This window comes from Anarhichas minor, unplaced genomic scaffold (genome assembly GCF_050575085.1).
Source record: "Anarhichas minor isolate MPS153535 unplaced genomic scaffold, ASM5057508v1 ptg000003l, whole genome shotgun sequence".
Classification (NCBI taxonomy): Eukaryota; Metazoa; Chordata; class Actinopteri; order Perciformes; family Anarhichadidae; genus Anarhichas; species Anarhichas minor.
In genome coordinates, this window is record NW_027466449.1 from 7,090,437 (window position 1) to 7,118,412 (window position 27,976).

At 42.9% G+C, this 27,976-nt stretch overlaps 1 protein-coding gene across 2 annotated transcripts; it reads left to right on the plus strand.

The window, feature by feature from the left end:
• Window positions 1-27,971, plus strand: LOC142949234 (adenylate cyclase type 6-like). 2 transcript variants are annotated; one of them, XM_076090956.1, is made up of 22 exons: window positions 1-885; window positions 16,286-16,435; window positions 16,822-16,943; window positions 18,670-18,781; window positions 19,062-19,189; window positions 19,405-19,563; window positions 19,660-19,801; window positions 20,025-20,153; window positions 21,651-21,679; window positions 21,919-22,066; window positions 22,194-22,291; window positions 22,426-22,513; window positions 22,657-22,773; window positions 24,136-24,285; window positions 24,432-24,601; window positions 24,806-24,838; window positions 24,924-24,953; window positions 25,065-25,197; window positions 25,587-25,850; window positions 26,017-26,221; window positions 26,416-26,540; window positions 27,843-27,971. In XM_076090956.1, the coding sequence occupies exons 1-22, from the start codon at window positions 1-3 to the stop codon at window positions 27,969-27,971; spliced, it is 3,546 nt and encodes a 1,181-aa protein (XP_075947071.1). The 2 variants fall into 2 exon arrangements, with proteins under 2 accessions (XP_075947071.1, XP_075947072.1); XM_076090957.1 differs by lacking the exon at window positions 24,806-24,838.
• The last annotated feature ends 5 nt before the right edge of the window (window positions 27,972-27,976 follow it).

Consider the following 27,976-nt stretch of genomic DNA (forward strand, 5'->3'; position numbering starts at 1 on the left):
ATGTCGTGGGCCAGAGGCCTCTTCGTAGGCACGGTGGATGAGCGGAAGACAGCATGGGGAGAGCGCAATGGCAAAAAGAGAAAGGACAGCTCGTCGTTGTGCAACCCCCACTACATGAGCTGCCTGAGGGACCCAGAGGACCTGGACCTCCCTAATGCGTCCCCCCAGCATTACCATCGCGGAGCAGGCACTAGTGGGGGCAACTTTGGCTTGCGCTGTGGCTGGCAGGAGGACCACTATGGGAAGAGGATGGGTGCCCTGGGTCCGAAGGCTGTGGACCTGGGCTTTGAAGATGTGGAGCTAAAGGGCAGGAAGGAGGAGGAATTAGGGGAACTAGCAGACGGTGGCTGCAAGGCGATGACTGCAGTGGACTGCTGGATGCGGGTTATGTGGGTTTTCCAGTCTAAGAAATTTCAGTCCGCCAAGCTGGAGCGTCTGTACCAGCGCTACTTCTTCAGGCTCAACCAGAGCTCTCTGACCATGCTGATGGGGGTGCTGGTGCTGGTGTGTGCGGTCATGATGGCCTTCCACTGCATCCACACGATCCCGGACGCGGCCTACATCTCAGTACTCTCTGTGGCCATGGCTCTCTTCCTGGCCATGATGGTGGTGTGCAACCGCAACGGCTTCCACCAGGACTACATGTGGATTGTGAGCTACCTGGTGATCGGGGTGCTGATTGTAGTGCAGGTTTTTGGGGTGCTGATGCTTTACCCCCCTAGTGCCTCAGAGGGCATCTGGTGGACGGTCTTCTTCATCTACATTATCTACACGCTGCTGCCGGTCCGAATGAGAGCTGCTGTGGTTAGTGGAGCTGTGCTGTCCACCATACACCTCGTGACCGCCTGGCAGCTCAACCAAGAGTACAAGTTCATTTTCAAACAGGTAAGTGAGAGCAGGAGTAACACAACAATAGATCAGGTCTGAAAAAAGAATGGAGGGAGGTATTCACTCGTATCTGTTAGTTTGTGTTCGGTGTGGGCGATATGGATATTATTCTGTCACATCACATTTAATCATATCAACATCAGTGATTTGACACGATTAAGCAACCAATTTACTGTTTGAGTAAAATTTCAAGAAAACGTTTTACAGGTATGCGAGTTTAATTTTCATGATTTTTTTCGGTTCCGTATAATTGTAAACTGAATGTCTTTGGGTTTTGGACTGTCGAGGAAAAAAAACTAGAAAGATGTGACTTTTGGGCTCTTGGAAATTGTGGTGTGATTTTTCAGAAATGTCTAACATTTTGAAAACAAAACGACAAATCAATCAATGAAGAAAATAGTCGCAACCTTGACAGTGATATTTTACGTTTTCTGGAAATTCAGTTTAGGGAGTATTCACAGTTGAAATAGCCTGATATGAAGATGACTGTTTTTGTACACTAAACACCTTACAAATCTTCATCACATTGATACTTAAAATCCAATCTGGTCATTCTCATACCACCAGTAGTCAAATAACTAAGCCAAATGCACCTTTAGTCGTACTTTTAACACATCAAATGATAGGTATACATTTATGGGTCTGTCTCAGTAAAATACTCCCAATTACATGTACAGTTGAATCTGTTGTAATTGTTCCTCCTGTCCATACTGGTTGTTTCTTAAAGCAAGGTCAGTGTAAGTGGTGTGAGACAATCAACAGTTTTAGTTTTGTGAAAAACTACATTCCAAAATTCAGTCAAAGTTAATACGAGGCTTGAGCAATCTGAGTTAGAGCAATCTAAGGGGAATCTTTCAAAGTTAGGGTCCTTATAATAAAAAAAACTCCCATCACAATTTCACATTAAAAAGACTTTGGAAGATTTAGACTTGATTTGTTCGACCGCTGAAGCCTCTTATCAGTTTTGACTGAACACAGGGCGGGATTTTGTTTCCCATCACATTAAAGTCACATGAAGTCTCTTCATGGCTAGCATGCACAGGAAGACCAATAGCAGCAGCCAATAACATACATTTCTGTACATTTAGACATGTGAATACTTATTTTAAGGCAGACCTTGAACGAATGTGAATCAATCCATCAATAGTTTTAAAAAGATGTGTTTGAGAAATGTGTCTTTTTGTCGCGTAGTTGCTGCCGAATAGACGTCTGTCTCTGAAAATGAAAGAGAACATTTATATTCATGAGAAAACAAGACACATGTCTCAGACTCGTGCTGCGAGTCAGGGCCCACTATCATCACCATACAATTGAGCACAATGTTGTCACTGTATTCACATGTGGAAACGCCCTACTTTCTCTTCCCATCAATATAGGACAAACATTGTACGGACTCCTCAACCACTTTTCCGTGTCAGAGGTGCCGTACTAAAAGTAGATGGTGCTGTAGATCTCGACAGTTTTTCAGATGAGATTTTTAATGAGCCCATGTTTTGTGCTGTAGGGCAGCTATTGGCAACTCTGTTGGGGTTTGTGGAAGGTCATCTGGGTTGAATGAGCCCGTTTAGCTGCATTGTGAGGGAATATCATGATAATGTAGCATGGTGCCATTCAGGCCGCAATTCCCTAAAACAAGGAGGCTATTGTAGTAAAATGAAACGGGGTGGGGTGGGATACTCGGATTGTGCAATGAATTTGATGGAAAACATGATGATTACTTCTTCGTAGTGGAGGCTGTGGAAAAAAATGCATAAATACCGAAGTAGACATTTATAATTCGGTTCACATTGGAGTTATTTCCTCTTTAGTTTTGTCTGTTTACTCTTTTTGTTCATGCTGTCAGATCCTCATAGCTTCTCTTATAATGTTCAGTGTGTTTGTGATAATTAGATTTACACTGTGTCAGATTGTACAATTTAATTTTACTTGGGGATTCAAAAACATTTTGTGAATCTGCTCCACCTCCAAAACAGACGTAATGAATAACCTTTTGTAGGACCGCAACTAACCATTATTTATTTTTAACAATTAATGCGTCGACTTTATTGATGTTTATTTGACGATTCCGTGATCTTTTAGAAAAGAGTAAAACAATGCACATCACAAGTATCCAATTGCTTGTTTTGACCAACATTGTTAAATTGCAATCTAACAAAAATAGAAGTCCCTGTGTGTGTATGTGTGTATGCATGTGTGCACTGTATGAATGTATGTGTGTTTGTTTATGTGTGTATGTACGGTATGCATGTCTGTTGATTTTCTGGACAACCAACCGTTTATCTGATCGACTTCACACTTGGCGGATTTATTGCTTCGGACCTAAAGAAGTGCAGTATTGAGTGCATATTTATTAGTAGTGTGTTGTGTGCACACTGTGAAGTGTATTGAGAGGGTATCCGTATTAACTGTTAAACCGCCTGACGGCATGTCAGCTTGCTCTCCGTCAATGTTTCTGAGAGCTTTCGACCCACATGACATGTAGCATTGCTAGAAGATGCTACTATGTCATGGCGGGTGTATTGCTCAGGACCCTCGGGAGCACAGAGTCATGTGTGAAGTTGTTTGAATGAGCGGTTCTCGAGAAAAGCTGCAAGCAGCAATAACGGAGGTCAAGCGATTGGCCGGTTCTGAACAGGCACTGCACTACTGATATACAACAGAGAAAAGGAGTAAACCCTCATATTTAGAGACCACAGCCAGCAAACGTTTGGCATTTTCCATTGTCAGGCGACTTCAAGGATTTTTCTGTTTATCTAGTATTAATTCATCATTTCAGCACCAAACCTTTAAAATATAGTTTTGAACTAGTCATGTTCATTGATACAATAGGCCATTTACATTTTGACATATCTCAGGAGGAAAATCACCGTTGTAAATGATAAAATGAATGGCTGTGTTCCATTTAGCTGCTTCGGTGTCAGGGTCCGGGTATTGTGCATGCTGGCTCACTGTCACGCTGGCTCACTGGAATACTTAAATAGAGCAGAGACATTGTTAATGTTTTTATTTTATGTTACACCTCTGATTTCCCAGTATGACAACTAAGACTATGAAGAAGGTGATTATCCCTTTTCAACATTATTCACTTAATTGTTATCCCACAATTTTCCTGCTATTTAATTGGTGCCAGAGGTCAACCTGCCGGTATGAGCTGTGTAGTTTAGTGTAAGAATTGCTGCAGTTTTCAGTGGGGAATTTGTCCCATAATGGCCTATGTGCTGTTTCAGATGCCTTTTCACCCTTACAATAATTCAAGAATCATGTGACAAACTCAAAATACATTTAGATTTGTTCCTGTTTGAAGTGGAAATGTTTGAAGACAATGCCTCAAACTAACTCCACTCAGTTGAACTTGCGTAACACTAGAGAGACATGTGATTGGTTTTCTCTACCAACCATCGCTATTAAGCAACCAGATGAATGTGGAGCCACTCTGAATAAGGCAATATTGACATAACTCTACTGGTCCAGTGAGCTTGCGTGTTGAGTCCCCGTGCCCCAGACTAGACGGGGCGACTACAGGCACATTGGTCTGTAGCCTCTATGTACTCCAGCCCTGGTTGGTTGCATTGGTCTGCCGATGATGGACTGCTGCCCTGCCTGCAGGCTTGGACCCCCAACACAGTGCGTTCCAGCTCTCTAAACAATCAATGATGGGACATGGGTTGCTCTGTCTCTCTCTCTCTTGTGCTCATAGGGTTTTAATAGAGATTGAGGAAAATACGTCAGGTTTGCTTGGGGTTGTTGGCAGACATATCTGTACATAAATCTTGTTAAATGAAGAGGATTATTAATTTCAGGCCGATTTCTTTGTGACTCTTAAGATTAGAGCAGCACTCGGTCTCAACGGGTATCTCGCTTCAAGCTTCTTGCAGTTTTATGAATACAGAAAGACTCCATTCAATCTGTCACTCCCGCTGTATCAAACACGTCGGCTCACACAACTTCTGTGGCTCCTGTCGTCACATGGCCAGACTCTGATCGGGGACAGCTGGTTTCTTCTTCTGGGACCTCATCATCCTCCAGCCGATTCTGTGTCCCAGACCTGTTTTTCCCTTATTTGTTTTTTCCCTGCGGAGATGTTCATGCAGGATCAGCGCTGAGAAGATGCGAGACCGATGATGGCGAGGACAAAGGGGGTCTTTGTGAGGGACCTCCTCGATGAAGCAGGGGAGGCATTTGTGTGCGTGTGTGTGGGTGGGTGTGAGGTTACAGTGGTGACAAGGGGACGGCCACGGATGGAGAGTGTGAAATAAATGCTGGGTTGACGCACTCTGCTGTAAAAGAGCTCTTCCCTCCTTCCACTTTTCTCTGAGTCATAATTCCGTTCTCACAAAATCCCTGTCAGATGGAGTAGCCTTTTATTTGTCAACGGGCTCAGATTGAGCTCACTCTACTCATGGGGATTGTTTCCATAGATCTCCATGTTTCTCCGCTGTGCTCTGAAGGGCCTCCTCTGACAACTAGAGAGAGATGAATGTAACTGCTCTCAGGAAGAAGCAAGTTACACCGCTGCTGTTCACTTGAAGTGCCTTCACTATCCCACAGGAACAGGATTCAGAGGGACCTCATTCAATGTTACAGGTGGCAAATGAAAGCGTTTGACTCAGACAGGATTAACTGGGCTGCACCTGAGTCCTGAACCCTCATGTGCTCAGCAGTAGCTACCACCCTGAACACACACCTTTGGTGGACAGATATTGAACTTTCATGACTTGAAATGTTGTGCAAGAATATTTCATTTCATAAAATATTTTTTAATTGGCACTTTTCTTTTTTCTTTTCTTGGACTCGGTGTTGACTCGGAGCTGCTCAGACTTGGATCTAGAAGTAACATATTAGTCTCATATAGGTGGCATTCGTTTTTTGCTTGTTTCGGACAAGCTTAATTTCAAAGCGAGCTGTTTTTTCCTCACAGAAAACATTCAACATCAGCCATTTATTTTACCGCTGGCTGGCTCGTCTTTGGCAACTCTTCATGCAATTCCTTCAAAAAGATCTTCTGGAAGTTGGATTCTTTATGAAATCAGTATTGGCGTAAGACTTAGAAATGCTGTAATAATGATTGCTCTTACTGTATCAAACGTCACACTTCATCGAAATATCATGTCAGTAAAACTATAACGTGAGGATAATGTATGTGCATTCAATCACAATATAGACGTTGAAACAGCATTGTCCTTAACTTCTGTATAATATAGTTATATTTAGTATATAGTTGTTTAGGAGTTCAATATACACAATGTCTATAAGTCAAGACGTCTTTTTTTAATGACAAAAACTAATAATTATTTCATGAAAAAAGTACATTTATTTTGTACATGAGATACACGTTATGTAATCTATATAATTTACTTTTGAACAACCTCATCTATCTTCATTTTCTTCTTCTTCGCATAATTACTTTTTTTTGTCAATTTGCTGTAAAGTGGAAGACGTGTCCACAGAAGGGTCCATTTATTATTCCCCCGCCTCCTCCCTGTAACTGGTTTAAAAGTTCTGCTGCTGGCTTCTCCGACAGCTGACGTTGTGGAAGCTGCTTTGCGTTCTACGTTTTTGACAGTTGTTTGACAACCTGCAGCCTTTTGGTTGGAAGAAGCTTCCAAATTCCTATTATTCTATTGGTGACGTCAATGTTTGTTGTCGTGTTTTGGTTTTCTAACATTTCTGTGTGTTAGCAATACTCGGCGTCCTCATGTCGAATCTTTACTCCAGCATATGAAGGCACCACACGGAGCCAGCAGTTTGTGTTGCAGTAGCTTCATGAGGTTTTGTTTGTAGACAAACATCTAAATTTTTCATCACCCAATGCATTCTCATCATGTTGGCTGGGGAGCAGGCAACACAATCGAGTGAGATTTTAGAGCATCACCCAAACTCCAAATTGAAAAGTGTCCTTACTAGAAAACGCCCCCTTTGCATTGGGGTACTTTTTACTAAGTTATGGTCTCATGGCGCTGAAGTCAGACACAGCGCGCGCACACACGTCACATGGTCCAAAACAGATTCCTTTGGCCTTTAGAGGGCTTCCCTGTGAGACCACATGTCCCTCATGTTTTTATTTTGTCATTCTCTCTTGTGGGAAACAAAGTTTTGCTTTGATATACCGTATTTTCCGCACTATAAGGCGCACTTCAAAGCCTTTAATTTTCTCAAAAAACGACAGTGCGCCTTGTAATCCGGAGCGCCTTATATATGGATCAATTGGTTAATTGGTTGATCCATACTGGTTGTACACGGCGCTCTGTCAAAATGTTTCAGTACGACTGGTAAACTACAAAGCCGCACCGCGGTAAACACCGGTACTGTGCTTACTCCTAGTCCAACACCACTTGTGTGTATAAAGACCCCAAAATGGCACCTTTCAAGAGACACGCTTACGACGCTATTCTATTCTATGCGCCTTATAATCCGGTGCGCCCTATATATAAAAACAGTTCTAAAATAGGCCATTCATTGAAGGTGCGCCTTATAATCCGGTGCGCTTTATAGTGCGGAAAATACGGTATATATTTCCATAAGTTAGGTATCAACAGCTGTGCATCCATACGCCTATATGTCGTAAGGGGGATTATGTGACTTACTGTGCCATTGTTTCATTCTACGATTTTATAAACAACCTTCGTGCAAGATGTCATACACGGATTATCAAGGAACTAAACTGAAGTTGTTCTTTTGTGTGCAGCAGGATATATTTGGATAGCCGAAATCCTAAATGTAGTCCTCTGAAGTGTGAGCTATCGACAGGCAGGTCAAGAAGAGAGTGAAGTCTTAAAGGTACATTTAGTTTTTATGTGCTGATCCAGCACTAGAGGAAAAACCTGTTCCTCTGGCAGATTGTTATGGGGTCAACGAATGTGGGAGTAGTGGAAACATACTGATCCCTCTGCTTAACATTGGTGGAAAAGATACCAATCAATGAAATGTCACATGACCAAGGCACGCATAATGCATTTAGGCCAGAACAATGGAGTTACCTTAGAAAAATCTGAAAGTAAACACACAGGCTAACTTAACCCTTTATGCAATTATTTATGATGCTTTTATTGGAAACTACATTACATAGTTCTTAGATGTACTGTAGGAGATTACCTTCTGCTCTCCGAATGGGATTGAAACGAACAGAAAATGTGACTTGTTGGTTCTATTTATATTCAAGTTTTATCACTCGGGATGTAATATATAAGATATAATTCTTATTTTTTGTTAACTGTATTAGAGTTCACTGTAGCTTATTTTTAGGACGAGGCATAATTCTTTTATAACTGAGTTTCGGCAACTGACTGAAAGTTTGAGGAATAAAAACAAAATCCTTTGTTTTAAGCATCAGCAATAATAAAGAACTAAACACAGCCTTACATTAGCTGTATTAGATTAAATAAGATTAAAACATATTTTCTGATTTAGATCATCATATACTGTAGGTGATCTAACAATAAGTAAACAAGACTAAGAGTAAAACATTTAATACTTGACGCTCATCAATGTGTGATTCTACAGACAGACTTTGGTCAGCACCCAATAAGTATTGAAGTTTGATACCCGGCCCTATTTATATTTAGCGGATCCGGTGTCCAGTGTACACATAGGCCAGCGGAGTGTGTGATCTGTGTCTGTCTGCGTGAGCTGCATGGATCAGACGAGCTCACTTGGCTGCTGTCAAATGGTGAGAACTCATCATCAGGTGCTGTGGCTGCCAAACAATGCACTGGCTCAAATAATAGATCCCCACCCCCCCACCCCCCTGTACTCCCAGCCCCACCCCCTGTCAGAGAGAGAGAGCTTGTGACTCATCCAGTTATTGTATTTCAACCAAAGGCAATGATACAAACCCGGATAACTTCCACCACCATGTTTGGGAGCAATTAAGATTAGCGATAAGCAAAATATTGCTCCTAAAATACAGCCAATGATAAGGGAAATAATAGCCGGACTAATAATAGCTGTGCAAGTCTGGGATGAGGAAGTGGAGGCTTCTAATAACAGCTCATGGTTTACGAACAATTGCTCTCTGCAAAAGTAAATACAGGGATTTACGGCTGAACTGCCACGGCGGCCGGCCAAGAGATATATATTAAGAATCCATTAGCGGTGTTAAATGTTCATCTGTGTGGCATGCAAGCATAGGCTTTTAAGGGCAGTTTTGCTCTGGATCCTGTTGAGCTTAGTGCACCCTATCCCAGTGCCGCTGACAGGAAGGTGAATGGCTCTCTGTCAAAGGTCACCACGCGTCACACTTGCCAACTGTCTTGTTATTGCACTATCCCAGTTACTGTTAAAACAGCCTCAACATATGTCGGGCTGGTGTGAGCACACATTACTGGAGGGAGCCTGTAATTAACAAACATGTCGCTATCGGTGTACAATCGCCTTCCTGCTATGAAATGCACACCACTGTGAATAACCCATGTCTCTATTGTCGAAAACATTATAGACCCTCTTTCACCTGCTCAGCCTCTTTGACTTTCACCTGACCAGCTTGTTAGATGGAAACAGCAGATCATCCTGATGATTTTGTCCAGTCAGTGAGGATAGTTTTTCCTGTTTAAAGCACCGAGCCTCGGTGTCTCACGGCATCATTTTCAGTGAATGACGTCAGATACAATAACAAGACCCTGGTCTCATGATGTAATTCCACACACTCGGGGTTAATCCAAAGGAAGTTATACTCTGTCTCTGCCTTCCACAGGATCCTCCCAATGAAGAGTGGTAAAAGCTCAGAAAGCCTATTGTCGTCGTGTCGTAAAGTATCACGCGCCCTTCCTCAAACGTAAAAAAAATCCATTTAAGGTGGCAGAAAGACGGTACTGTTTTCTTTATTTGTGATGAAGCATCACAAGCATCGTCTCATTGTAAAGAAGAGCCACGGCTGCTGGACTCCAATATGCCTGAATCACATTTCCCCTTTGTTTTGGTATGTATAGCCATTAAGGGCTGAGCAGAGATGATCAGGATGTCGTACAGTAAAGGCACTGAGACATATGCAGCAGCAGTTCAGCTTGTAGTTTTCAAAACATGCATTGAAATTCAACACCCGTGCTTTTATCTCTATGCAAAGCTGCTGATGTATCAGGCTTCACACACATGTGACATGTGACTTTTCCTGAAGATGGCCCGGCAGGCGGATGTGGTGCATGCATGAGTTTAGTATCGGCTCATCCTGGACCGAGCAGCTCACGGAAGCCAAAACTAGAGTTGTAGCATTTGACCGAACTGCTGTCGCGTGTCTGCTGTTTAAACTATAACCTGCTGTTCTTGTACCTGTATTGACCTGTATGCTTTGTAGTAAAAGTCAATATTGTGTATGGTTGAAGAGTTAGAACAGGGACGGGCAGCGGTTAACACAGGGTAGTGAATGGAGCAGCTTACATAACTGGACAGTGAAACTAAACTCTTGTATGTTTTTATTGGAGCTCGGGCATCTGGCCCACACACATTATCTCATTTAATGTAGCTTAATGCTCCCGCTCTTAATCCTGTTACTCAGTATTTAAAGACAGTCTGGCTAAAAGAACAGAAAACATGCTCTAGTGCTGAACAAATGTGGTCCCATGTAGTCACCAGCAGACATTTTCCCTTTTTGGAGTTATCTCCTGTTACATCGGTCTGTCAAAGCCAAATGGTGGCCTTGGGGTTTGTGTTGTGCATTGTGCTTTACAGGAGATGGAGGCAATACCAGCTGAAATGGGAATTCCTGCATGTTAAGCTCACAGTCACACATTTCAAGGTCTGGACTCCCTCACACAGTTCAAATCAGTGAGAGCAGCCAACAGAGGAGTGAATGGGGCTGCTTGATTTGTTTGGCTAATTAACCAAATCTTGTGTTCACGCAGCCGCCGTGCTGTAATTGCAGCTGTGGCTGTAAGGGTGTGAGTGGGCAGGAAGTGAGGGGTTAGTGAGGACACAGCTGGGAGGAGAGTTTCGTGCCCGCTCCCCCTCCCTCCCTCTCTCTGTCCAGCCAAACTGACCCCGGACCACTGAGCAGCCAAGACCACTGACAAGCAGACACGGGTGTATCTGTCTGTATCTGAAAACTCTCAAAAACAATGGAGCGTTCAATACTAATATGTGTTGATTATTACAGTTTACCCGTTGTATCATAATTCAAATGAGGAAACATGGACACAATGGACACCTGTTGGTGCTGTTACTAATGCTCCTACTCATACTATTACTCCCACTACTTTGATAATTTACTGTAGTAGTACGATAACCTCGAATTATTCTGATATTTGTGTAATTTTTAAAGCAAAAAAGCTAAACATTCTCTGACTCCACCTGCTCAAAAGTGAGGATTTGCTGCTTTTCTACGTCTCACTGCTTTACAGTGACAAATCTTGTTGATTGAACAAAAACAAGTTATTTTAAGACTTCTCCTGTGATTAACAGTTTTCACTAATTTATGGATTTTTCAAAACAAAACATTTAATTGATTAGTGAACATAACTTTTATTTGCAGCCCTAAAGTGAAAACTGAATGAACATTGGTTGAAGCTGCAGCAGTAGGACACGCAAAGCAAATACAAGCATTGAAAGCTTTAGGTTGCACACGCATGTGAGATTATGAGATAATGTGAGATTATTTTGTGGCTGTCCCTCTAGTTCACAGAGACCAGAAATGTTGGAAAAAAAACGGGAAGAGGGACAAATGATATTGTCCTCGGACCTAAACCCAGGGTGGTATAAAGTGAAGTAAGCCACAAGAAAGCGTTAGGCAGCAAAAATGTGAGTTCATATGACACTGCCGCTTTGTTTTAGGGAGCCGCCCTGTTCAAAGCTCTGCAATGACAGTGTAACTGCAACAACAAAGAACATGTTGTATCTGTGAACTGTTTTTTTCTAAAAGTCGTTCCCTTCTTTTCGCGGTCATTCTTTTTCTCAGTACGTCCTCTGTACTGTCACATCTTTTGTTAATGGCTGTCTTCAGGCTCTACAGGTTCAGATACAGTGTCAGAAGAAAAGTGGGAAAATCATGGCCAGCACATTGACAGATGCATATTGTCCTCATTGGAACTGTTGAACTCAAGCCATCAATAGCAAATAGAAGGTCGGGATATTGAACTAGAAGGACAGATGAGCATTCTACTCTTTTGATTAAAGGAAAAATGTGTTGGTCAAATTAGAAAAGTGGAGTGGGTTTCAGCTGTCGGTTGCAGTTTGTTCAGTAATTCCAGGATTGCTGGGAGATATCTTTTATCCTCATGTTTGGACAACGTTTATGTGCAAGTATTAATTCGGGGATCTGTTTTTATGACAGATGTGCGGCCTGGGTCCAGCTCCATTTAGCTTCGCGGAATATGCTTCAGCATTTCAGAAAGATTACTCCGTGGCCTCACTGGTCGCCTGAGACCAATTTTGGTTTTGCCCGAGCCATGACGAAAAACAAAGCTCCAGACCCACGATGGCCCTCCTCTGCAACTTTTATCTTTATAAGGAATGGCTTCTTTCTTATGTCTGTAATTACATATTATAGTAACCCCTGATTAGATCCGGACGAGTGCAACAAAGTCTCATAGTATTGTCTATTTTTATCTCTCTGGTACCACATGTTATCTTTTCAGGCTAAGATCATCCGTATGTGACTGGCCTTTGACATTCATCTCTTTAAGACATTTTAAAATCTCCAGATGCCTATCAAAGGCCATGTGCTGGAGAGTAGCCCCCGTGTCAACAGCAGTCCGGGTCCCAAGAGCCAGTGTGTTGACTTATGGGATGTAGCACTCTGGCCTTTTAAAGGGTTGGAGGGATATCTGAACTTATTTTTCGTTGCAGGCTCAAATACGCCTGGATAAAGCCAAACATTGAATATGTGGACAAAGCTTTTTTCAACAAGTGACAGTTTGTTGTATCTGAGGTTATGAGTTCAACCTTCGCTGAAGCTTCTTAAGAGTAAAAGAAACACTTGTACACTCGCCACAATGCCGGAAGGCGGAACAGTCGTGGAGACATCCCTAATTGATCAAGGCAACACATCAGTTGTGGCATAAGTTTTGCCTCTGAATGAATGGACCCTGGTGTGAAAAGTTGATTTATGCACATGTACGTTCCAGCATGCCTGTGCTTGAGGGAATTGTCCAGTGGGATATTATTAAAGACAGAACAGATTTTCTGTGTGTTTGCCAAGCCAAAATCTTTTCCATCCCGTTCCTTCATTCGTTCTTTAACATGTTATCCATCTGCCTTACTTTAAAAAGCACCTTGCCGGCAGCCGCACCTTATAAGCCAATGTTTGGACTCCTTTTAACTTCACCGCCAAGAGGTTCCTGCTGAAGTAAATGTCGAGCGAGCCTCGTCTTTGAGAGCCAAAAGTCTGGAGGAAGAACGGTCAGGAGAGATCAGGGGAAGAAACTCTTCAGTCCAGCTTAGTGGTTATGAAGAGAGTAGCAGTGTGCTAATGAAGAGAAGCTTCTACTTCTCTCTTTACACCACATTACTGTTTGGAGAGGGACGTGTCAGCGCTGCCGTGGGTCTGTGTCGGATTTGCAGGCCTGGGTGATATAAGTGCGGCAACAGACACAACACGCTTCAGGATCAAAGAGCTGCCAGTCCAAAAGGACCCCCTCCCCACATACACACACACACAAACACACACACACACACACAATATTTATTCCAAAGCCTCTGTGAATGCTTCTGCCTCTAATCTCCAGACCGTGTGGTGACTAAGCATAACTTGGCCCTAACAAAAGCATTGTTCATCATGTTTCCACACACTTTACTTTCATTTATTCGAATATATCAGGCTGTTGCATCGAGCTATCATTCAAGATGTAGTCAGTCAATTGCTGTTCAGCTCTAATAATGCTCCCTGAACGCACCATACCTGCTGATATTTTGGGGCTCTTGCGAGGTTTCAATAGACGCTGCTCATGCATTGGCATCACGTTTCTAAATAAACGTGTGTTCATGCTTTCACTGCCCTCCTGTGTGTTGTTCTGTTCAACAAAAACACACAACATCCTTAATGTGGGGCCTCCAGAGCTGCATTCAAGCACACGGAATGTTTTTTGCCAAGCTATCAAAATCAACTTGACAGGAATGTCTTTACTTGGATTGAAATGTGAGCGCGCTCACATGGGAAGCTGAATTGGCTGGATGTAAATTGAGTGCATCGCTAAGAAGTGTGGTCCTGGGAACTGCAGGTGGCCCCGTATCTCAGACAGGCCACTTAACGAAGTTATCTGGCTCACTCTGTTCAGAGCCATCTGTTTGGGATTAATACGATCAGGTTATATCAGGGCCCTTCAAGACTGGAGTGTCAGGTCGCCATTGGTGGTCTATAACATTACGATGCAGGGCTTATCAGGAAGCTCTGGCCTGTCAATGATTAATGAACACAACAGTTTAATCACTCGTTGAGTGACGGTGCGGCACAAATTCAATGTTGCACTTAAAAGAACAATTGCTCCGCCGGTCATGTAGAGATCAAGAGTCTGGTGTTCTCTGTAGGTCCTCACACCTGATCTTCAACGGCCTGATGAGGTGTCTCACACCTCTCGACAGCTTTGATCTGAATCTTTGAAAGTTGACTGATAGTTGGCATCAACCATTCTCTGTCATCCTGCATCAAGGAGATCAAAAACAAAAAGTGCGTCTTGGTCTTTCCTAAAAACCTGTTTGAAGGAACCTGGGTGCATCTATATCCGTCAGCAATGAAAAGTGAGGGTACATTTTGGATGCTCCATTGTTAGTTTTTGAAAAATGTTGTTGCTCTTTGCCTGCATCAGCTACATCAGGGATTTGGTATTTATGCAATACATCAAAAGCATGTTTGCTTTTGCACCTGCAAACCCTCAGTGCGTTTGTTTTTGCTTACCGCTGCGCTTCTGATCTAGTTCGACCATTTGTTTTCAGATGGAATAGGAAGCTACCAACGACTCTCTCTTCGAATAAACAGCGGAATTTGCCTGCCGCTGTCCTGTGGAAACGGTGTTGCGTTTCAAGAGCAGGCTGTTAGATTGCCTCTGTCTTGTTGTGACAACAAAGGGAGAGTTCTCGTGTGTACAGTGTAAACCTCGTCTCAGGACCACAGCGTGAAGCCTGCCGTCACTCGACAAGTTTGTTTTAGTCTGTCTCCGTTTAAGTCAGTGTATAGATGCTGAGTTAGTCGTTTAATACTCCTCTTTTTGAAAAGACCAAAGACACGTTCATGAAAATATGCAGTGTATGTATGCTGATAGTCATCATGATATCTGCAGTTCTCCATCTCTCCCCCACCGTCTTTCTCATAGACGCAACTTGGAAACACGCACACAAACACACTCTGGTTTGGCAACATACCAGCCGTGGCTCAGAAGTGCTGGTACTGGTGATGACATTTTTCATGTCATCCAGTTTAGTCATGATGATGATGATGATGTTAAGACTGATTCAAATTCCGCCTTTATGTGTGTGCTTTGCCTGCATGTCCTTTTCTCATTGTTGATGATATCATCTTCAGAGGAAGCACTCTGTGCTCTGGTCATGGGTCAAGTGACTTTCCCAGGCTGGAGTGTGTTTCTGAACATGGAGAGGACGTGTGTGCGTGTGCGTGTGTGTGTGCGTGTGTGTGTGTATTTCTGAGTGGAGGGGAAGTCCTGATGTCCAGTCTTGGCTGTGGACTAGTGAGAAGACGAATCATTAACAGACAACCAGAGACACACAGAATGCCGCTGCAACAGCTCAGAGGAACGTTTTTAAGGTTGATGACCCCACAAAGTTATATCTAAACTTCATTTACTTAAGCCACAGACTGTTTTACAGTTTGACCTTCTGCATTCTGCATTCTTTGACCCTAATTGTTCAACAAACCTCGCTGCACTGCGCACACACACATGAAAGTTACATTATTGGCTGCTTCTGTTTCTCACTATTATCTTTTCTAAAGTACATTCAAATATGAAAATGTCTCTCCCACACGGCTTTACGTCACTTTAGATTGCTCCATTTTTACAGCCTCATATCCTCTGTTTATGCCTCTCAAAAAAGTCATATTTTGACATGCGGAAAAAATCAGCCTGTGTCTTCCCTTTGATTGATTTGAATTGATTACATGTACGCAACATTAAATCAACTTTCTGCTCAAGTAGAACAAAAACTGGAGTGACGCATGTCACGTGTCCCTATAGGCATGCATCACATCCTCTGGGCTTCCTATCTGCTGTTCAGAGCTCGACGTGAGCAGAATGTCCTATTGCAGAGAAACTGAGGCCACCCACATGATATCTAACCAGATCACATCTTAATGGCCCCTCAGACGTTTGAGGAATTCTTCTCCTTGCAATAAATCCTATGACACGGGGTGCTATCAATTTCGTTTATTGACCTCACCCAGGTCAGGCAGAGTTCACTGTATTCCTGTGACGTCACATGTGCATGCATGTTCACGCTCTCTGTCATGTTTTGTGTGTGTTATCAGATCAGTGCCAATGTGCTGATCTTCCTGTGCACTAACATGATCGGGATCTGTACCCACTACCCTGCTGAGGTCTCTCAGAGACAAGCCTTCCAGGAGACGAGAGGATATATCCAGGCCAGACTGCACCTGCAGAGGGAAAACCAGCAGCAGGTACACTTATGCACACACACACACACACACACACACACACACACACAGCCACAGATGCATGTCCAAGCAAATAAGTGAGGGAGGCAGTCTTACCAGTGTCCTGCAGGAAAACTAAACACATGCACGAATGAAAAAGAGCAACAAATGGGTGTCTCCATTTTCCAGTCTAATTTTTTTTTGTCTCCATTTTTGAGGTCAACAATATGCTGAAAAGTATAACACGTATCCACACTCCTCGCTGTTTAACTAACACGTTCCCACGCAGATGCCAACGAGGCAGGGTGACTCATTGAGCATTCTTAACAGTAGAAACTGATGAAAATGAATGGGCTCTCTCTCTGTCATTCTTTCTTTAATTTCTCCCTCTCTCTCTCTCTCTCTCTCAGGAGCGCCTACTGCTGTCAGTGCTGCCAAGGCACGTTGCCATGGAGATGAAGGCTGATATCAATGCCAAGAAGGAAGATATGATGTTCCACAAGATCTACATCCAGAAACACGACAATGTTAGGTAAAGACGGATACATACATGCTTTCCACACAAGTGCGCTAACGCACACACTCGGGAAGATGTCGGAGAGCTTGTCTGCTCTGCCGTCACTGCTAGCACCAGTGGCTTTGACCTCACTCCGCTGACGGATGTGTCAGTTACAGAGTCACTCCAACAGCTATTTCCCTGACAGCATGTATTATGCATGTTGTTGTTTATCGACACTGACAGCACCGGCTGCAGTACCGACATTGACTTAGGCACACTGCTGTGCTTTCTGTAGCAAATGATAGGAGGCAGACCTCAAGTTTGCTGGACCCCTGTCTCAGCCCTCGCCACTGGATTTCCCCTCCCGAGCGGGAATAACTCAATACTAAACAGGTGATTGAAACTCTCCATCTATTAGCCCAGCGTTGATCCCAGCTGCTGCTGTTGATGTTGTGGCGGGGGATGGTGGTAGGGGACAAGGAAAGGAGGTTGCAGCAGCCGTCTCCTGTTAGAGGTTATCCAAATAGGTGCAGGTGATGCACTTAGTGGAGTAATCTGTTGCAACGTCGCTGCTTTACTACGGTGTAAATTTACGGGAGCAATCCATTATCCAAGTTTAAGACCTGCTGTCTTTGTACCAAAATAATGCAAAGGTAATTTTGTAAGAGCTTCAACACCAGACAACAACATTAATGTTTTCCGATCCTGTTCTTTACATCACTAATGCTTTCCTATGATTGGTATATATTACGGTCGGTCCATATACCCTCCTATGTATTATCAATAAGTTAAACTGGTTTATTTAGGGTGTGACTTTACCTGTAATTGTCATGGTCAAAAAAAATTCCAATCTGGCCTATAGAGGGTCAATTAACCCAAACTACAGAAACAAGCTCTTTACTCCTCGTAGTATCTGACCATTCAGAAAGGTTTGGGTTGTATTTGCACGGTACAATGGTGGTGAATCCACTACTTGTTGATGGTGCTCACATAATTGAAAAATCACAATATCGGCAATAAAATGCAACGTCTTTCTCCAGAAACAATTTACTGTGTAAAATCCACAGATCACGCAGTCAGTTTTCTTTGGGACCATTTTTTTACGGTAGAAAGTAGTTCAAGTGGAGACTGTTTTGATATCTCAAAACTTGGATGAATAAATCAAAGAACGGCATGCCAGTAACAACATCCACTGCATGGCTAGATAACACGAGGAGTAAGTGAGAAAATATGTTTCTGTGTTGTGTAAATTGTGTGAACCGACCTTTTAAAGATGATCTTTTGTGGCTCACAGTCTTGGTCAGGGTGGGAGATCCAGCTATAGGCTCAAGACTGCTGTAATTAAGGGCCAGTTCTCCCTGAGTGGATGACCTCAAGGGGCCAACTGTTGCCTTCAACTGGAACTCAGAATGTCCGTGGTGTTGTTTATCCTCGCTTTTTATTGCTATCAAAAGTTAGCAATGCAAGGCATGCAGACAGGGGGACGAGGGGTGGTGTTCTCAGAGGGACCGGCTGGAGGAGGTGACCTACATTGGCCTAGATGATGAGAGCCAGAGCTGAACAAATGTCTGCCTCTCTCCCTCCCCTGCTCACATGGCAGCTGGACAGTGAGGAGGGAGGGAGGCACTAGACCATGCTAACTAACTCTATACTTTATTGATTGATCCCCTCTGTCTCCTTTGTCTTTCTTTTCCTCTCTGTGCGTTTTGGTGACCCTCAACCTCTCCCTCGCTACCTACCTCCATCACCTCTCTTGCAGCATACTGTTTGCAGACATCGAGGGCTTCACTAGCCTGGCATCTCAGTGCACGGCCCAGGAGCTGGTCATGACGCTGAACGAGCTGTTCGCCCGCTTTGACAAACTGGCCTCGGTGAGCGCTGACAACCTGCCGCCGCCATTTTCGCAGCAGAACTTTGAGCCACAGTTGCTTATGTAACCGTACAGTCTGTTCCATTCGCTGTTAGAATGACAAAGCCAACATGATGTACTGGGGGGGGTTACTTAAGCATTGTGTAAGACATCAATAAGAGAACACTTGACTGATGAGGCATCTAAATTATGTATAAAAATCTTTATATTTGGTATGAGCATGCTGTATATTGGCTGTAATTGAAGGCCTAATACTTTATGGGTGTGTCTTTGCTGCACAGGAGAACCACTGTCTGCGTATTAAAATCCTCGGGGACTGTTACTACTGTGTGTCAGGGCTGCCTGAGCCCCGGGCTGACCATGCCCACTGCTGTGTGGAGATGGGAGTAGACATGATTGAAGCCATTTCGTGAGTCAAACACACACTAATGCACACACACAAAACGACAGCACACACACCCGTACAGTCATGTAGTAATACTCCAGTGAAGGTTAAGTTGAGATATCTTGCTTTGTTTATGTTACATGGGAGAACAGAAGAGACGCTGTGAACCCCGAAGGTGACACTATTTTTTATTTTTTATTTTTTTTAACAATAGTGTGCATGTGGTTTTGTGTCTGCAGGCTGGTGAGAGAGGTGACGGGTGTTAATGTGAACATGCGGGTGGGCATCCACAGCGGGCGCGTTCACTGTGGGGTGCTGGGCCTACGCAAGTGGCAGTTTGACGTCTGGTCCAACGATGTGACGCTTGCCAACCAAATGGAGGCCGGCGGGAAGGCAGGGTAAGCCCCTCCTACTCCACCTGCTACTGCACTGACATATTCTCCCATAGCCTGTTTTATTTCTTACACAGTGTGTGTGTGTGTGTGTGTGTGCAGGCGGATCCACATCACAAAAGCCACACTACAGTATCTGAACGGGGACTACGAGGTGGAGGAGGGATTTGGAGGAGAGAGGAATGCTTACGTGAAGGAGAACAACATTGAAACCTTCTTGGTGCTGGGCTGCAGCGAGAAGAGGGTTAGTACACACTCACTCTCTCACACACACACACACACACACACACACACACACACACACACACACACACACACACACACAAACGTCCGTGATTACCTGCTTGACTTCCTCAGAACTTCACACTAGTGCCATATTTCACACAAACAATATAATGGCTTGTCACCTGGCATAGAAGTCCTTGTTTGTCAAAGCCTTTACTCTGGTGGGGTTTCTTCACTTTCAGAAAGAGGAGAAAGCCTTGATGGCCAAGATGCAGCGGGCACGTGCAAATTCTGTCGAGGGTTTGATGCCACGCTGGGTGCCTGACAGATCCTACTCCAGAACCAAGGAGTCCAAGGTCTTCAGGCAGATGGTGAGATACACTCCGGGAGCACTTAGCTGAGCACATGGCACATGTTCTTCTTGTCTATATCTGATTTCCTATGTCATCCTTTCCACTCTTTGAAGTCAAACCATAAATATCCTTTCTAATTATGTCACCATTATGTTAATATTAGATTATTTTCTTACACGGTCCTTTAATGATCACAGGCCTGTTGTTAGGGCAAAAGCCTTTCCAACTTTTTCATCAATATACTTCAATATATATATCAATAATAATATATATATAATATATCAATATACACACTTTTTTCTCATAGAATCTCTGAAAACAAAAAGAAAATGTTGAACATGTTGTTACGCATGGTTCCAAGGATGGCAGTGTCTGAAATTTGGTACAGACATTCATGTCCCCCCACATGATGAACCGAAATAACTTTGGTGATCCTGTAGGGTTTCCTCTAGCACCATCATCTGGTCAAAAAGCCTGTCTAATACTTTTGATTTACAACCAAATACTTACAAAACTAATAACATTCTCATCAGCCTCAGCTGCACTTTGTGTCTACTGGGAATGTAACACCAAACTATTTATTACTTACAGGTAATAATAATGTTCCAAAGCTCTTCTGTTAGATACCTGTAAAGAATACCACGGGAGTCGAAGATAACCTTTTATGAAACTTTATGTGGCGTTCAACAACAACTCTTCTGTTCTTTGTAACTCTTCTTTCAATTTCTTGGGGCCACAATATTATTTCCATTTACATACAAATTAGCATATGTTAGCACGCTAACACACTAAACTAAGATGGTGAACATGCTTAACAATACACCTGTTTAGCATCAGCATGTTAGCATTATCGTTGGTAACTGATCCTAAATGTAAGGCAAGGCAGGGCAACTGTATCTTTAGAACACATTTCATCACAGAAAAACTCAATGTGCTTTACATTTAAAAGTATCCTCACAATGCTGACAACATGGCTGCAGAGTCTAATAACTCATATAAATGTGAATTTGAGTGCCTGAAGGTGTTGAATGTGTACTGAACTGTATTAATGGTGAAGCCTAAAGGAGACAATAGGAATGTGAGAAGAAGTATTGATCTGGTCCCGTCAAACAAACAGGAGTTACAACAGGGCTCCCCGGGAATTCTCAGTGCATCATATACTACTGAATCTGATGAGGCCGCAGCTGCAGATGTTTCTCTTTCTCACTCTCTTTCATATCCTCCCTCTCTTAACGCTAAAAGTCTAATTTCCTTGTCTTTCTCACTTTTTCCCCCTCTCCTCCTTTTGTCCTCTCCATCTCAGAGATTTTGAGCCCTCGGGGCAAAAAGGGTGTAATTTGAAGCCTCTGAGCATTAATTAAAACATCAGTCTGGCTCTCAGGGATTAGCTGTGCAGATGTCTGAGTCTCTCTGTCTATTTTTCACTTGTACTGTGGCTACACGATAATCTCTCTCTTTCCTGTACTTTCCCTGCTCTTAAGTCACATTTTCACTCGGTGTTTTTGTTTTTCTCAGGGCATTGATGAAGCATCCAGCAAAGACAAGTGAGTGTTTTGGCTCCAGTTTTTGTTATTAGGGGGGCTTTCGTTATTAGCGGTCGACTGGCAGACAGTCACTGTAGCGGTCTAACTGTAGAGCCCACTGTTGGTTTTATACAGTCAGATCCAACCCAGCACTAATACCATATTAGCTCTGAGTCATCCTGCCTGTCACAGCATAGGCCAACTCATACACACGGATACAAACACACACACAGTGACCTATTGTTCCTTCTACCTCATAGCCGCTGCGCTCAGGAGGCCCTGAACCCTGAGGATGAGGTGGATGAGTTTCTTGGTCGGGCCATCGACGCACGCAGCATCGACCAGCTGAGGAAGGATCATGTCAAGAAGTTCCTCCTCACCTTTCAGACCGCTGAACTCGAGAAAAAGGTTGCTATTTGATCAGAGTTGGTTCAAAATCCACCCAAATTCCATTTCTAATAACCTGAATTGATGAATTCCTCTGTAATAATTGCGCTAGAAGGAAACTTATATGTCATTGGTTTTCTATTTTCAGTACTCCAAAAAGGTTGATGATCGTTTTGGGGGATATGTGGCCTGCACACTCCTTGTTTTCTGCTGCATTTGTTTCATTCAGATTATCATTTTTCCAAAGTAAGTAGCTCTTTCTGGTATGTTGACTTTCTCAGTTATACTGCATTGTGGGCAGGAAATGTGCTCTTGATTAGTTTATGAGGAGTTAACGAGAGTTTTACATCCTAATGAGCCTGTTTTCTTCTCTTCCGCAGAACAACACTTATGCTCGGTCTTTACATCAGCATCTTCATCATCCTCATCAACATCCTCTTCATCTGTGCCATCTACTCCTGCATCAAAGTGAGAAACAAAGGCCATCTCCTCTATATGATTTCTCAAGCAGATGTCTTCAGATAAAAGTCATTATCATATATCTTCAGCCAGCATCACTAATGGTATTAACTCTCTCTTATCTGATCTTCTCCTTGCTGTCTGTATTCAAGCTCTTCCCAGCTGCCTTGCAGACTGTAACCAAGAAAATAGTCCAGTCTCGTGCAAACAGCACACTGGTGGGGGTCTTCACCATCCTCCTCCTCTTCATTTCCTCCTTTGCTAACATGGTAGGGACTACAGCTCTTCATTTTGAAATTTTTGTTTCATGTAACAGTTGTGACTTGTCGTTGCAAGTTGTCCCCCACAATGACATCAGGGAAGGGGCTACGAATCTGCCTCACTTCCATTTGTCTGTCCTTCCACTAATCACTTCATCTCAGATTTTCAAAAGGTCTCCGAGATTCTGCACCATGCTGGCATTTTTTAAATTAGACCAGTTTGCCTAAAGGGGGGGGCTATAATTAGTCACTGTGACAGATGGGGTTGTAGAAATAAGTCTATTCTTAACCATCAGCTCTTTTTAATGTTTACCAATATTATGTAGATCTGTTTAGCTTTGTGTTTGTGTATGCGTAGATTAAAACCAGTTTAATGCTAACACAACTATATATGCCAATACAAATGCCATGACCAAGAAAAGTCATGAAGATTATTAATTATTAATTCTGAAACCTTACCCATCATCAACATCAAATTTACATTTTAACAATGGTACATGCAAAACTGTCACCCACAGAAACTATGCTGTGACTACGGTTTAGAAAAGATGGTGTACTGTATGCAATGTGACTGTTATCTTATATTCTATAAATACCTACCGTATGAGTCAGAAATTATTTTCAAGCTAAATTGAAGGCATTTGATATTCTTTGTCAAAACATTTAAAAATGACCAGAAATTACAAATATTTCTAGGATGAACACCAGAACACACATGTCTGATTACAGTGTTTACTGACTAATGATAGTCTTGGGCTGTTAATTGGCATCGCCATTATAATTGGAAGATTTAAGATTATTGTTTTTTTTAATTATTATTATTTACGTACTAGTTTGTTCACCAGAGCACTGATAACCTTCTTTTTTTTTTTTCAAATGTAAAATGTCCAAAATATAATCTAAATTCTAACCAACAACATAGTGATCTCGATCACAAATGTCGATGTCATGTGCAAATAAATTGTTATTCGATTTACTTTACTCTCATAAACAATGTTGCCGTCGCCCTTATAAACTCAGTACCAGTTGGGCTCTACTTTCATTCAATAGGGACAAAATAAAATATTGAAACCTTTTATAATTGTGGCTTTCTGTTTTCAGCATTACATTTGTGTGTGTGTGTGTGTGTGTGTGTGTGTGTGTGTGTGTGTGTGTGTGTGTGTGTGTGTGTGTGTGTGTGTGTGTGTGTGTGTGTGTGTGTGTGTGTGTGTGTGTGTGTGTGTGTGTGTGTGTGTGTGTGTGTGTGTGTGTGTGTGTGTGTGTGTGTGTGTGTGTGTGTGTGTGTGTGTGTGTGTGTGTGTGTGTGTGTGTGTTGTTTCACTTTTACTGGCTGACAGTTAAATGACAGACTTTGGTGTCCTTTCCTGCCAGTTTACCTGCAGCAGAGAGAATCTGAAGGAATGTGTGGCCAACGAGCTGAACACATCGGTAAATCTCTGCCTGCTGCACAACCTGACCAAGACAGCAGAGGACGGTTTGACTCTGTGTTCGAGCCAGGCCAGGCCCTGCCATTTCCCCGAGGTCAGTCCCATAACATTTTAGCGTGTGTGTGTTGTCCGTGTGTTCAGACAAATGCCTACATGCATTTTTCTGTGTGCATGAAAAGTACGTTTGAATATTCACCCAAATCTTCCTCCTCTTCCCTGGCTGTCTCCTCTCTGCTGCAGTATTTCAGCTACTGTGTACTGCTGACCCTGCTGGCCTGCTCCGTGTTCCTCCACATCAGCAGCATAGGGAAGCTGGCTCTGATGCTGCTCATCCAATTCACTTTCCTCCTGCTGGTGGAGTGGCCTCAGGTGGCCTTGTTTGACAACGCAGACCTGCTGGTCAACACCCTGTGAGTCCTCTGCTAGGAACACACACACACATGCAATCACATACGGTACACTCACTCTTTTCAAACTGAATAGTTCAGCTCATGTGTCATAACACTGTGGTTTCGTTTGGACATGGCCTACTTTGATACGATAAGGTTTAGAAAAGACCTACTTTCTCATGTACCAGTTGGGCTCTATTCCTATTTTTGAATTTTTTTCCTCAGGCAATTACCACCTGTTAATGATTCCCTACAACAGTAAGTTATCTTCTTCTTATTTTGTACTCTCTTATTTCAATGACTAATATACTTTGTAGACATGACTTTCTCTTCTCTTTTCTAGGCATGGTTTCAATGAAACTGCAGAACAGTGGTGAGTAGCTTTCATTCGATGAATGTTTTAGTGTGTGTCAGCTTTCATACATTTTACTCCAATGCAAGACACTCGGTCATGTCTCTTGTCAAACCCTCTTTTTCTCCTCAGCCCGGAGGGCGTGACCACGGTATACTTAAAGGTCATGACCCCTGTTATCCTGACGGTGTTTGTTCTGGCTCTCTACTTGCACGGCCAGCAGGTGGAGTCCACCGCACGCCTTGACTTCCTCTGGAAGCTGCAGGTAAATTAAACTTAAACTGATTAAACTGAAGCTACTTTTATTTAAACTCACCAAAAGGCCTTTTTCAGAACAGACATTTTCACTGGTCGTAGCAGGAAAAGCACAGGGTTGGTAATAACATTAACAGTGGCTCCGTTCTATTCAAGTGTCCCAGTAAGTCAGGACAGTGAGACACTGAGCCAGCATGCACAATACCAGGACCCTGAAACTGAAGCACTTAAATGGAATCCAGTCATCCTTCATTTTCTGTTTTACACTTGTGCTTTTCCTACTGTGACATGCCAAACTATCTTGCACGAGAAAGACATATAGCAGCACATGACTACTTCAGGAATCCAGTTTTATGACAATGAGACTAAGCAACCACATCTCTCCCCGTCCCTCCTCAGGCCACAGAAGAGAAGGAGGAGATGGAGGAGCTGCAGGCGTACAACCGGCGCCTGCTCCACAACATCCTGCCCAAGGACGTAGCTGCCCACTTTCTTGCACGGGAGCGTCGAAATGACGAGTTGTACTACCAGTCATGTGAGTGCGTCGCTGTCATGTTCGCCTCCATCAGCAACTTTTCTGAGTTTTACGTGGAGCTGGAGGCGAACAACGAGGGAGTGGAGTGTCTCAGGCTGCTCAATGAGATCATCGCCGATTTTGACGAGGTGAGAAGAGACGAAAGTATGAGAGATAAAAAGATGAATGCAAATTGAATTTGTGTAGAAAGCATTTACTGAATATGTTCAGTTGTTTCATGCTCCTTTTATCTGCCTATTCCTGGTTGTCTGTGCTGCTCTGCCACTACAACACGTTTGTGTGCCTTGTCTCTAGATCATCAGTGAAGATAAGTTTCGTCAACTTGAGAAAATCAAGACCATCGGCTCCACCTACATGGCAGCCTCTGGCCTCAATGACTCCACCTACGACAAAAAGGGCCGTTCACACATCCTGGCTCTGGCCGACTACGCCATGAGGCTTAGAGAGCAGATGAAATACATCAACGAGCACTCCTTCAACAACTTCCAGATGAAGATAGGTAAGTCTGGAAAGAAGCAGAGATTGGGCTTGAAGCGTTATCTGATAAATCTTCTTTGGCAATTGTTTAAAAAAAAAATCCCTTTCTTGTGCAAATGAGAAACACAGTTATCTACTTTCTTAGAAACAGCATTATAATTGAGTTAATATGGTGTAAGTAGCATGATGTAACATGGCCAGGTGATTTGTTCTCAGGGTTGAACATGGGGCCGGTGGTAGCAGGGGTGATTGGAGCCAAGAAACCCCAGTATGATATCTGGGGGAACACAGTCAATGTGGCCAGCCGGATGGACAGCACAGGAGTACCAGACTGCATCCAGGTACTGCACCCAAACTCCTCTCAGCACCACCTCAGCAGTTTGTAACTTTATGTTCTCAAGAAGCATTTAGCAGTTTGTTGCTCAGTGAATCAGCCAATGCAGAATACCAATCCAGTTATTAATAAAATGATGCTGTTGTCATTAGTCATTCAACATGAAAGTGTTATGTTTAGTGTTATGTTTACTCATACCCTATTATTAAAAAAAAGTCCAATCTGCAGACATCTTTCCTCTAACCGAGAGATGTTTATCACTCTTAGGCATGTACTTTTGAAAGCATTGTTTGTGGTATCTGTAAGGGACCAAGTCATTTGATTATATTATATTCTGTGTAAAAGTTTCATAGAAGATACCAGTTCTACAGATATAATCAGTTTACAGTCCTTCAGTTTAAGGAATTAAGTTCAGACATCTGCTCTGCAGAAGTGCCCTTGAGCAACAATCCCTGTCAGTACCGGACATGCTGTTCTCTAGCAGAGATAGTGCTCTGAAGTCCTTCTGGAGGGGAGCATTATTCTATTCTTAAAGTCTTAAAGACAGATGAGCACTGTCAGTCAGGTTAGGCAAGTTATTTATACCTCTTATTCACGGTTATATAGTTGATGTTTACACTCATTTTGAAATGTGGGGAGAACACCAGCTTAGCTAAGAGCTGTAGTGAGTTATTTTTTGCCCCAAATCAAATCCATAATTTAACAATGCTGCCATCTGTTGAACAGTATTCGCTACTGCAAATGAATATGCCTTTTATAATACACACTACATAAATAAAAGGCAACTAATGGATATTTTGGCTGTCAATAATTCTGTTGATTATTCTTTATTAAAATTGATTCATTGTTTAGACCATAAAATAAGGAAATACCCATCTTGTTCATCTCAACCAGCAGTCCAAACCCCAAATATGTTATAAACACAGATGAGCAGCAAATCTTCGCATCTGAGATGAGTCCAAAGATATTCAGTTTGCATTTAAAATAGAGAAACGCTCCCACCTTTGCAAAGCTGGAACGAGTGAATATTCTGAATTTACTATTTGCTTGATAAACAAGTCAAATGATTGTCAAAGGTGTTGCTGATTAATTTGCTGTCGATTGACTATTTGTTTCAGCCCTAATAGATAAGTAGATCTATTTTCCTCTACTGCTATACAAAATGTACTACATTTTAAGCTTTTTATATCTGATCATCGCAGTCACATGAGGCAGATTACTCAATGTGAAACTGGGACTGACGGTGTTTCTCTACGGACGGGTTTAGCGTCTCACATTCTGGGTGTCAAATGTCCGTGTCCTCTCTTAGGTGACCACAGACTTATACCACGTGCTGGTCAACAACGGATACCAGCTGGACTGTCGAGGTGTTGTCAAGGTGAAGGGGAAGGGGGAGATGACCACTTACTTCCTCACCAGCGGTCCACCGGGCAGTTAACGACA

Excerpts from the sequence above, each read along its gene's own strand:
- LOC142949234 (XM_076090956.1), top strand. The coding sequence starts at position 1 with ATGTCGTGGGCCAGAGGCCTCTTCGTAGGCACGGTGGATGAGCGGAAG. Across the intron at positions 16,944-18,669 it reads CAGAAACACGACAATGTTAG|CATACTGTTTGCAGACATCG; the intron begins GTAAAGACGGAT and ends CCTCTCTTGCAG. Across the intron at positions 24,954-25,064 it reads AATGAAACTGCAGAACAGTG|CCCGGAGGGCGTGACCACGG; the intron begins GTGAGTAGCTTT and ends TTTTCTCCTCAG.